The sequence below is a fragment of the Streptopelia decaocto genome (genome assembly GCF_964273445.1).
Source record: "Streptopelia decaocto genome assembly, chromosome: 18".
Lineage (NCBI taxonomy): Eukaryota > Metazoa > Chordata > Aves > Columbiformes > Columbidae > Streptopelia > Streptopelia decaocto.
Genome location: NC_138673.1, coordinates 6,566,772 through 6,578,373, shown reverse-complemented (window position 1 = coordinate 6,578,373; position 11,602 = coordinate 6,566,772). Strand labels below are relative to the sequence as shown.

General features: G+C 61.2%; 1 protein-coding gene across 1 annotated transcript in view; it reads left to right on the top strand.

Moving 5' to 3' along the window:
• Nucleotides 1-837: 837 nt before the first annotated feature.
• The window catches only part of RTN4RL1 (reticulon 4 receptor like 1), a 31,649-nt gene continuing 20,884 nt past the window's right edge, over nt 838-11,602 (top strand). Inside the window, exon 1 of the mRNA XM_082068199.1 lies at nt 838-1,060. Within this exon, the coding sequence (XP_081924325.1) occupies nt 1,048-1,060 (13 nt within the window). The 5' untranslated portion in view covers nt 838-1,047. The remainder of the gene's footprint in view (nt 1,061-11,602) is intronic.

Sequence of the window (11,602 nt, the reverse complement as noted above, 5' to 3'; positions counted from 1 at the left end):
TGTCGGGAGTCCGATGGGGTGTGTGGACAGCAGAGACGGGGGCGACAGAAGGGGCTGGGGCGCAGAGAGGACAGCAGAACTCCCGGTGAGGCACCCGTGACCCCGGTGGGAGAGCAGGGACCCGGTAGGGCGAGCGGGACGATAAGGGCCAGAGGCTACCGGCAGGGAACTCGGGGGAGGCGTCACGGACGATGCCGGGACGGAGGGGACAGCAAGGACAGCAGGGACCCCAATCGAGTGGCGGAACCACGGCGGGACACCGGGACACCGCGAGGCGGAGGGCACAGAGCAGAGGGGACAGTGGAGACGGCAGGGACGGTGCTGGACAGACGGGACAGCGGAGACAGCCGGGATCCCGGCACGCGCGAAGGGGCGGCAGAGCCCTGGTGGAATACCGGAGCACCGAGCGGGGGGCGGAGGGGATGGCGATGGGGCGGAGGTGACACCAGGTCCCGGGGGGGGACGACAGAATCCCGGCGGAGCGGCGCTGGGCCATGGCCCCCGTGGGGCGGAGGGGGCTGGGGCGGGGGGGGAACGGGAGCAGCGGCACTTTCACGAACTGTCCACGGGAGGCGGGAGAGGCGGCGGCGGCAGAGGAAGGGGGGGCCCGGTCGGGCTCGCCCAGCCCTGCCCAGCCCTGCCCGCCCCGTCGCTGCCCCGCCCAGCCCTGCCCAGCCCTGCCCGCCGCTGCAGGCAGCGCGGCACCGGCACCGGGCACCCCTTTATAGGCTCGGCCCGAGGGGGTGGGGGGCGGCGGCGGCCCCAGCCCCGAGGGGGCGGCTCCCCCCTAAAAGCCGGCGGCGGGACGCGCGGCGAGCAGAGGCGCGGCCGGCGCTCCCCGGTGCTCCGGGGCCGGCGCTCCCCGGTGCCGCTGCGGCTCGGCCCGCCATGCCCCCGCGGGGGCCGTTCGCCCGGGCCCCGGCTCCGTGTTCCCGGTGCAGCAGCAGCCACCGCTGCCGCCGCCGTTACCGCTCGCCGCCGCCGCGCCCGCGGCTCTAAGCGCCGCCGCCGCCGCCGCCGGGAGACCGCGCCCGCCCCGGCTTCAAGATGCTCCGCCAAGGTGAGCGCCGCACCGGGAGGGCACCGGCTACCGCGGGCACTGGGGCAGCGGGACCGGCCCCGAAGTTTGTCTCCCCGCCGAAGTTGGGGCCGCGCCGCCGGGCGCCCCCCGCCGCCGCCGCGTTACCGGCGCCGCCGCCGCCACCGAGGCTCGAGCACCCCCCGGGATCCCCGGGGAGCGGCACCGGTGGCGCACGGCGGGAGCGCAGCGCGGCGGGGAGGGAGGGGACCGGGAGAAGTGTGGGGGACGCACGGCGGGCGCCGGGTCCCGCGGGACCGGGGACGCGGCGGGTCCCGCGGGCACCGGAGGATGGCGGGTCCCGGAGGCAGCGGAGCTGCGGCGGGAGCGGGGGGGCACCGGGGCACGGCGGGTCCCGTGGCCATGGTGAGTCCCTGGAGGATCGGTGCTCGTCTACCGGGGCGAGGGAAAGAGAAACGGGGCTCACCGAAGGACGCGGGGGGTTCGGCGGGGAAGTTGGGGCCAGCCGTCCCGTTCCGCCCCCCCCGAGGAGATCCGCTCCGCTGTGACATCACGTTATTTCCATGGCAACCGCCTGGGACATCATAGGGGCGCTTTTTGACATCACAGTGGGAGTTGAAGCTGACCCTCCCCGGGGGGTCCGGGGTGGGAGGAGGGGGCAGGACCTCGAGCCCTGCTGTGGCCGGTCCGGTCCTGGGGAGATGCTGGGGACAGTGATGCTGTGTGAGGTGACCCCGGTCAGACCCCCCACTCCCGTCCTACACCCCAGGGAGGGGGCAACCACTCAGCCCCAGGCCCAGCCCTCACCACCACCACCACATGCTCCTCTCCGGCGAGGCTCCAGCAGCAGGAGAAGGTGCAAACGCTGCACCTGCGGCCGCCCGTAACCTCCCACATCGGGGCACAGACCCCGTGGCACGGCAGAACCCCCACTGCCACCCCAGGGATGCTTTTTCCCGCTGGAGGGAATGTCACCTTGCGGCTGCGGGGCCTCGTGCTTGGATGCTTCTCTCTCTGGCTCCCGCCTCAGCTTTGTTCGGCGTATTAACCCAACCAGGCTGGCAGTCTTGAGAATAAACCCCGAGCCCTTGGAGCAAACCCGATTCCCAGCCCCGGTGCTGCCAGCTGGAGGAAAAGCATCATCCAGGCTGGGAAACTGGTAGCTCGAGGTGGAGGCAGGCGAAAGAGCTGCTGGCAGGGTTTCATCCTACCAGGGGTAGCCCGTTAAGGTCAAGATCTACAGCTTTCATTTCTGGAGCTAGAAAAACAAAATGCAAATTGAGGAGCCTGTGGGCTAATGCAAAACCTATTCTTAAAGTTTTTGTCTTGTTAAGCAAGGAAATAGAGTGCCAAATAGGCTTTGTTAAGTGGCAGTCTAATTAATAATTTAAAATCTTGTAGCTGTCTTTCATTAGAATTTATCTGTACATCAACCACAAAATCAGTCAAACACACTCATTTATAAGTTAATGCCATTCCTGAATAATTCAACAGGCAGTTAGAGGAGGCCTCCATCCCACCGAGAGAGCCTCTCCCCTCTCTGGCTTGCCATGGCCAGGTGTCCCCAGGTGGGGGGTCCCAGTCCCCAGTATTTGCCCCATGTGGGGTGCGGAGGGGACACCCCATATGGGGGCTTGTGGAGAAGGGGAGAGCTGCCACTGGGCTGTGGGGCTGGGGTCAAACCCTTCTGTGGGGCTCAGGAGGTGACTGGTTTTATTGAGGGACACGTCAGCATGAGGCGGTGCTGGTGGGAGGCTGATGGTGGCACTGCCACCACCGTCCCTGTCCTGCTGCCAGGAACTAGGGTTGGACTCGGGGCTGGGGCATATGGCAGGGCTTGGGGAAGCTGTGGGTGACGTCCCCAGAGGAAGCAGATCCGTGCACCTGCTTGCAGGGGGACAGCTTCGTGCAGTGCCACGTGGGGTAAAGCTGTGTGTGGCAGAATGGGAGGTGGTGTGGCCAGGGCAGCGCTGCGGTGCCTGCGGACATTTTTGGCCTCCTGCACCCTGTGAGCTCCAGCCGCAGAAGCAGCAGGCAGCCCAAGTGGGATTCAAGGTGGATTTAGGGCACTGGGATGTCATCATTGGCATGGCAGTGGGTGACAGCGTGGGGTGCAGCTCCAGCCTGGGTGTTGGTGATGATGGGGCCAGCGCTGCGCTGTGCACCTTGCCGGAGGTGGCCGCGGGCAGGAGCGCAACGCTGGCGATGCAGGAGAAGGAGATTTCCAGGTCAAGGATGACACCAAGGTCATGGGCAGCCACATCCCTGTCCCCGCCATCACTCAGCCCATCGATGGGGCATCCAGCCCCTGTCCCTCCCTGCAGGGCAGCAGCCGGTGGCCAGGGTGCAGGCACAGGCCGGGCTGCGGTTCCTGCACTGGGGAGCTGAGAGCCCAGAAACCTTTCTGCTTATAAAAGTTTAATTTCCTAAAGAGCTGAGAGGAAGCCACAGCTCTCTGTGCCCGGTGAAACAAGGGGGTGGCTAAGAAGGGGGTGGTCAGGATGTGGCCCAGGCTGTCCATGCGGTGGTGCTGGGGGGGAATGAGGGGGGTTTGGGCAGGCGAGACTTGCCTGGACTTGGAGCCGGAGCCAGGATGCGAAGGAGCCGTCGCTGCTCAGTGATCCGCACTGATGGAGCCTGGCAGGGTCAGAGCTGTGGCCACGCTCGGCTGAATGTTATTCCCACCTTTTGCCGAAAGTGCTGCACCCGATGCCCCGCGGTCCCATCTGGGTGCCCAAAGGCTGTGGGTGACACTCCAGGTGGCCTCGAAGCTCTGCCCTAAAAACACCAGTGAACCTGCCGGGGAGATGTAAAAATATGCATTTTTTCCGGTGTGATTTCACACCCACCTTTCCTGCAGGCGCCTGGAGGTGCTAGAGCCAGCAGCATTGGCCAGAGCCATGGGCAGTGGGTCCCCATGGTTTGCATGAAGAGGCCACGGGTGGGACGTTGAAGCCACGGGTGGGATGTTGTGGCCCCGGGTCTGGGCAGAGACTCAGGCTGCTGAATACAGCTGCTGGTTTTTGGCAGCAAAAGTCAAAACCTAATTTGGAAGCAAAAACCAGTCAGGGAAGCACAGGAGCCTGGAGGGACATGGCTTTGGCCAGGTGTGGCCAGGGTCACCCCTCATCAAGGTGTCACCAGGGGGGTCCATTGGGGTGTTCCCAGCTCTCGGTGGTGACACCAGACAGCCCTGGAACAGCACGAAGGCAAATCCTCGCCTTGCAGAGGAGTGACCCTGGACACGGCTGCTTCAGCCTCACATCACTGGGGGAAGCAGCCCGTCCCATGCTGCCCCACATTGGGGCACCCCAGGGGGACACTACCCCCCATCCCTGCCCTGGGGAGCTGCTCCAGCTGCCCCCAAACAGCGGAAAACTTGGGTTTTGTTTGCAAAGTGCAATCCCAGGGCTTAGCTGCATTTTGTATAAACTGGTTATTAACAGCAGATTATGTCTTTAAAAGCACTTTGGTGGAGCAGCAGGCAGCAGCGGGCAGCAGCAGGCAGGCGAGGTGCTGCTGTCCGGGCAACGGTGGCTGTTGTTTGGGTTCCCAGCGGGCTGGGACGCGTGAGGTGCTGCCCTGACCCAGCATCCACTGAAGGAGGCTGGTGATTTAAGAGTGGAGGCAACAAGTGGAGCAGAGCTGTGGGGCAGAGCTGTGGGGCTGGCAGCAAGCGGGACGCTGGTGGGGGTCAGTGAGGAGGAGCTGGGGTTTCATGTGGCAATGCAGGCAGAGGGTGCAGGGCACTGCTGGGAAGCAGGAACATCCTTGTCCTCTCTGGTGAGGGTGCTTCTTCCCCACTATTTTGGGTGACGCTGCCTGAGCCCAAGGAACGATCCGGCTCGGCCCCAGGTCCCTTCACCAGCAGCACCCCTGGTGCTGTCCCCTCTCTGGATGCTGGCACTACGTCCCAACTCTCAAACTGAGAAGAGCCGATCCCCTGTACCATCCCTGCGGAACAGTATCGCCATGGAAACCCACAGCCCTGTGCCTGCCGCCCGGCAATCAAGGGGGACACTTTTAGGAATATTATTTTTACTGATGACAAAGGATGGAGGCTCGGCGCTGATGGGGCTCGGCGCTGATGGAGGAAGCGCCTGCGCTCAGCGCTGGGCATCGCCTGTGGCTGGTCTTTCTCCTGCCCATTTCACTGAGGACAGGGCATGGTTTGGCACACGCCATGTGCCAATCCGGCAGCCACGGCGCTGCCCACAGGGTCGGTGCGGGCAGCAGCAAGCGGCAGATGCAGGATGGGGAGATGCAGGGGGCAATCTTCTTTGTACAGATTAGGATTGGGGTGTTATTAAGCAGAAAATGCTCCATTTGGTGTAGAAAGCTCCTTTTCTTCTTTAACAGCACATGTGCCCACCGGCTGCTTGCTTCCCGGCGACGCTGGCACAGCGGCTTGGAGCCAGCCTAGCTTTGGCGAGCAGCTTTTTGTGGTACTCCTGCCTGGACTGGTAGTGCTGTGACCACCCCAGTGACGCCCAGCGTCGAAACCTGGTTGCACTTGGAGCTGTGTCTCTCTCTGGCTTGTGGCTGGCAAGACGGGATGGCAGCGGGTTTTGGCCCTGGAGAGGGGATGGCACGGCAGGCTGGGGGGCTGTGGTGGTCCAGCACATCCCAATGGTGCCCGGCCATGGGGAGAACGGGCCACCAGAGGCGGAGGGCTTTGGAAATGCTCCAGGTGCACCGCAAGTCCCCGTATCGCCATCACACGGGGAGGCTGCGGGTGTTGTTTACCGGGGAGTGGCGGCAGGAGGGAATTTGGCGGCCACGGCTTCTCAGGGAGGCAGCCCTGCAAGCGGAGGGGAGGTGCCAGCGGCTCCGCCAGTGCCGCACTTGGGAACTGCTTCCTTTTTTTTTTCCAGCTGTGTTTGCACCAGCGTTTTCACTGGTTTGCTGTGGGAAACCCCAGCCCTGTGGCCACAGGACCCCCATGCTGTCATGTGAGGGGTTCAATCCTTGTCCCCATGCATGGAGAATATCCCAGCGCTTTTTGGCCCCGTGCTGAGATTGGGGTGGCCCGAGTGAGCTCTTGTCCACAGGACCTTCGCCCAGCTGGGCATCAGTGAGCATCTGGGCACGGGGATACACTTGCATGGGGCAGAGCCCCTCTGATCCCCCAGTGTGAAGGCAGAGCGGGGAAAAGGCTGCCAGCCCCACCAGGAGCCCTCCCTGCCTCCTATCTGCCTGCAAATTCAGCATCCAATGGGGTGATGGATGCAGCCACCCCCCCGGGTAGCACCCTAGATCCGGGAGAGGGGCCAGGACGATCCCTCCTCGGTAGGGATGTGCCGGGGTGTTTGTGCTAACAAGGCCGGTGTATTATAATTTCAATGGAATTTTAAAAACAAAATAGTCCTCAGACAAACGGCTCTGCAGTGCCTCTGCCAGGGCCTAAGATCTGCTGCTATCTATTTTTTAATAATTGAGGGTAATAAATATGTATTTCTTTCTCCTTTCTCTCCGTACTCCGCAGCTTGTCAGCTCCCTGCGTCTCTCCTCTGATCAGACCCCATCCTTGCCGTGTGGAAAGGAAAAAAAAAAAAGGAAAAAAAAGGGGAAAAAAAAAAGAGAGGGTAAAAAAAAAAAAAAAGATCCTTTAAGCAAAAAGGATTAAAGCCTTGAAAGTAGGTCTGCCCGAGCCACTCAGCTCTTCCTGCTCCCTGCCAGCCGCAGCCAGGGCCAGGGAGGGCTGGGCTGGGGTGAGGAGCATCCCCAGGAGGCTGAATCTGGTCCCATGGGGTGTTTTTGGGTGCAAAACCTGGCAGGGCAGCAGCAAATCCCCCGGGAGCCAGGCTGCAGCCGGGCAGGGCCGCCGGGCAACTTGGCAAACCGCTGTGCAGAGCCAGTTCTGCTCCGGCAGCACATATTCCCCAGCGCTTTATTCCCTCCGGTTTTTGGATGGGGATGTTGGCCTGAAAATGAGTGGGGAGGTTGACAGCAGGGCTGAGTGTGGGACATGCAGTAGGACCCCCTGGCCGCGGGATGCTGGGGCGAAGGAGGCGCTGGTGTGAAGGAGGTGGCTATTTATAGCTTCCCTCAGCTTTTGTTCCTTTTCCAGTAGAGCTCCTCTCAAAATAGAAACAGCGCTGGCTGCGTGGCCACTCCCGGGGCCCAGCCTGGCCATGGGGGGCACCTCCCGGCCCCCGGAGCGGGGACACCCCCTGCTGCCAGGTGCTGTTGCATTGGGCATCCCCTGGTCCTGCATCCCTTGAGATGGGGCTGACATGGGATGGGGATGAGCAGCTGCCCCGCTGCAGCCCCGCTGTGCTGGCGATGCTGATCCCAACCCCAGGGGCACATGAATGGCTCTGGGGGGAGCAGCTCTGTGGTGGGGGGACAGCACTGGCTGCTCACAGGGGGAGTGGGTGCAGCTTTTGGGAGCACCCTGGCAGGGTCAATCCCTGTTTTGCAGCTCAGTCGTTGCCTCTGCTCTTCCCTCCCGGCATCCGACCGCCCCCCCCGCACTCCATCTCTGATCAATATAGCTGGGAAAAAACAAAACAAAACAAAGTAAATATTTAATACGATCCAGGGAGCCACGGCGAGCGCTCCCCCCGTCTGTCTCCTCCGCCAGCCGCTCGCAGCAGCTCCCCGGCCCTAATGAGCCTGAGTGCAGTGAGGATCGATGGCCAAGGCAACCTCTGCAGGGGGGGCAGCTCCACCATGTCCCCCCCACCTCATGCTGCCCTGGAGCTGGGGTTCAGCCCCCCACATCTCCCAGGGCTGCCTGCCCTCCTCCTCCTCCTTCCCCTGCCCTGCTTTTCCTGTCCTGCATCCCCTTTGTCCTCTCAGGCTCCCGGGAGGGATGAGGGCTCTGCTCGTCCAGCGCAGCTGTCGCCGTCCCTTGTTCTGCTGCCACACAGGACACAAGATCTGTCAGGCATCAGCTCCGGGCTGGCGTGCAAATGGCTGGGTCTGATGCGGAAAGCCGGTGTCTGTCCCTGCACTCGGGGAACAGCTCCCTCATGGATGGGGATGCAGAGCCCAGGGAGGGTTCCCAGACACCCCCAGAGCTGGTGCTGTTTTCCTACCCAGTGCCAAGATGCTGTCCCTGCTCATGGTGTGACCAGACCCGCCGCCTCTTGTCCCCATGCTTTGCTCCCCATGGGGGACCTGCGTCCTCTGGTGTCCCCCAAAGACCCTGGGCACTGATGGAGACCCCAGGCTCAGACGCCGTTTGGAAAGCACTGGTGCTGAGGGGCTGGCAAGTTCACCCGGGTGATGCCAACGTGGGACCTGCCTCAGCCACCTCTGACTCCACGTGTGCTCTGAGTTCGGATGGTCCCTGTTGCTCTGACGCCAACACCGACAGAGGGGCATTCGTTAACGGAAGCTGCTGAACTACCTGTTGCCCTGACACAGCTGACCTCCACTGGACAAGCCCCCATTGTGTCCTCCAGCTTGTGCCGTGGGTTTAGGAGGGGGTTGAGCCGTGCCCTTGGCCAGGCATCCCATCGGGTGGACCCTCGCAGCACCGCGTGACCTCATCCTGCAGCCCTGACGATACTCAAGAAGCATTTGGACAACGCCCTCAGACACATGGTGTGAATTTTGGACTGGATGATTCTTGTGGGTCTCTTCCAGCTCAGAACATTCTGTGATTCTGTGTTTTCCCAGCGGGACACAGAGGTGACACACTGGAGGCAAAACTCCAGAGGAGCATCTGGCTGCGCTTCTCTGCTACCATGAGCGCTTTGCAAATTGTTTTTCTGTGGAAAAGTCAATTGTCCTTGGTGGCACCTGGGATGAACCTGGGGCTGAATGCTGTCCCCAGCATGGGATGAGAGTAACGGCTGCCCTGCCTGATGCTCCTTGTCCAACCCTGCCAGACCTCCAGCACGGCAAAGCCCCGGCCAGGCTGCACCTGGGGACAGCAACTGGATTTACAGCAGGAAAACAACCTGGTGCACCCAACAATGGAGTGGGGAAGCTCCTTCCCTGGCAGCTTGGGGACCGTCTCATGTCTGCAAGGTGCTACCGAGCATCTTCCTGCAGCTTGGTGTTCTCCAGGCAGGCGGGGGGTGCAGAAGGACCGGGACAGGGCTCCCCGCGGGAAGCACAGCGGTGACAGCGGTGGCAGCCGGGACAGCGGCGCAGGTCCTGCGTCACAGGCGCAGGTTTGTGGCAAGGTGCCGAGGAAGTTTTTGCAGCAGCATTAGAAAATGTTGACATGTTTTTTTTGAAACAATTTCAGATCTGATATCTGCGCCAGATTGAGTTTGTAACCAGCTTTATTGTTTAAGCCTGCTGGGATTTCATCAAAGGCGTCTGCTGTTTACCCAGAACCATTTCATTGGAGAAAACAGCAAACAGACCTGCATTTCTATCTGATTTCACTTTTTCCTTTTCCTCCTGAATTTAAGTGCTTGTGAAAACCATGGCTGATAAGGCAGAGCAATGTGGATAAATCCCAAGGACCGGCTTGGCGGAGGCTCCACCAGCTGCTACGAGTTTATTAATAGACCGAAGGCAGTTGTGGGACCGGCTGCCGGGCTGCCTGAGCTGATTTTGGGATCTCCATCCTGGCAGGTTGAGCCAGGTCCTGGCTCCTCAGGATGCTAAAGGATGGGCAGAGGATCCACACAGAGCTTTTTGACCACTTCCAGTGCAACTTCAGATTTAAGCTGTGAAGGAGCTGATGTCTGTCCCTCCCTAGGGAGCGGCAGTGACCCGGGTGAGTGATGTGCTCCATGACAAGCCAGGCCAAAGCCGATGCAGCCACAGGAAGCTGAGAAAGATGAAGGAGAAATCAAACTAAAAAGGGGCCTGGTGTATACTGCATGAATCCTCCTTGCACTTTGCTCCCTGGGGGCTGTGGGTGGCCACCTGCCCAGCTCTGCTTCTGACCTTGGAATTACGCCCGAGTGGAGGGTTGGGGGCTTGAGATGGGACCCAAGAGGGTTTTACAGGAGCTGACCCTGAGGCTGCAGCCCCTTCCACTGCTGAGTGCTCTGCCCCGGGCATCCTTCCCACGGCTGCTTTGCAGGTGCTCCTCGTGGCCGCCCATCACCAGCATTGTGTTTGGCATCTTCCCTTGCTTGGAAATGGCCTAGGTGGCCATCCCCACCTTCCGCAGCCTTTGGGACAGGGACACGAAGGTCTGGGGTCAGTGAAGTGCATCCCACCACCTTTTCCCAGGTCTTTTCAGCATCTCCCGGCCGCCTCGGGGGCCGGTGCTCCCTGGGCGGGTTTTGCCGGTGGCACCTCCGAGGGCTTGTCTCTTCCATCGATCACACCTGCACGGTGACAATGTAATTTTTATCTCTGGTTGTTTATTTCTCAGATAGAACTACTTGTAAATTCCGAGAAGAATATATATCCCTGCGCGTGACAGATCCAGCACACGGCGATTAATCTGCCCTCTTAAGACCTGAATGCAAAAAATGTCCCAATGTCACTCCTGGGTGGGGTGTTGAGTCCCAGGGCAGCACTTTGGGGATGTGCAGGGACTGGGTGGCAAAGTGTGCCCTTGTCCAGGCAATGCTCCCCTATTCCTTCTCGTACTCACGATCAGCTCTGCTGGTCTCCGGCTGGTGCTTGCCGCTGCCCTGGGTCTCCAGGCTCAGGCTCTGGCTCCTCTTTTTGGGAAGTTTATGCAAATAAGGCTGCTTTTTTTTCTTTCTTTTTTTTTAATTCCTTGCTGCTGCTGCTCTGCTGTGTCCCAGATAGCAGAAGTGCTGAGGACAGGCGTTTGCATCGGGTCCTGCGGCACCCGCGTCCCAGCCGGCTGCTCGGCCGCGGGAAGCGGTGAGGGGCTGTTCCAGGGACAAGGGGACAGAGAGCAGCTGGCAGAGGCTGAGGATGGAGGGATGAAGGTCCTTTAGTGGCCAATACCTCCTCACCACACTAGTGAGGATGGGCACCAGTGCCTGGCAGGCACAGAGTGGTCCCCAGCCTAAGCATGGATGTGTCCCCATTGAGGGCCAGGACAGGGATCGGGGTGTCAGTCTGGGCTCTGCAGCCACCTACAGCCCCATTGGCAACATCCCGCGTGCCACAAAGCCGCTTATTTACAACCTCCTACTCGGGAGCATCTGGGAAGCCAAGCGCGTCATTTCCAGAGAGAGCAAAATGCTGCATATTTCAGTGTCTTTTGAATTTTTTAGGTTTCCCTGAACTGTGCTAATGGGTTGGCGGTGGTAGGGGGGAGGCGAGAGCCCAGCCCAGCTCCCGGCCTGCCTTGCTGCTCCGCCGCGCGGCCATGACTGCATTGCTGCTCTTAAAATATTCAGTGCTGTTGGCCACAATTTCACAGCGGGTCAAAGCGCGCCGAGCCAGCAAGAAGGAGGGAAAGTGTGACAACGAGATTAACCCTGGCCCAGCAGGTCCCTTCCGCGCTCGGCAAGCTGAGCACGATGTGCTGCAGCCGCCACGTCCCGGGGGACGGGCAGCGAGGCCAGGGGGGGCCATGGCACCCAAAATGGCACCGGTCGCCCTGTCTGGTGCTGTGTCCATGGCGTCACCTTCAAAATGCTACGAAGGGACAGTGGGAGCATCTGGGGTCCCACCGGGAAGGCTGAGCATCCCCTGGGCTCCAGCATCTCCCCCAGG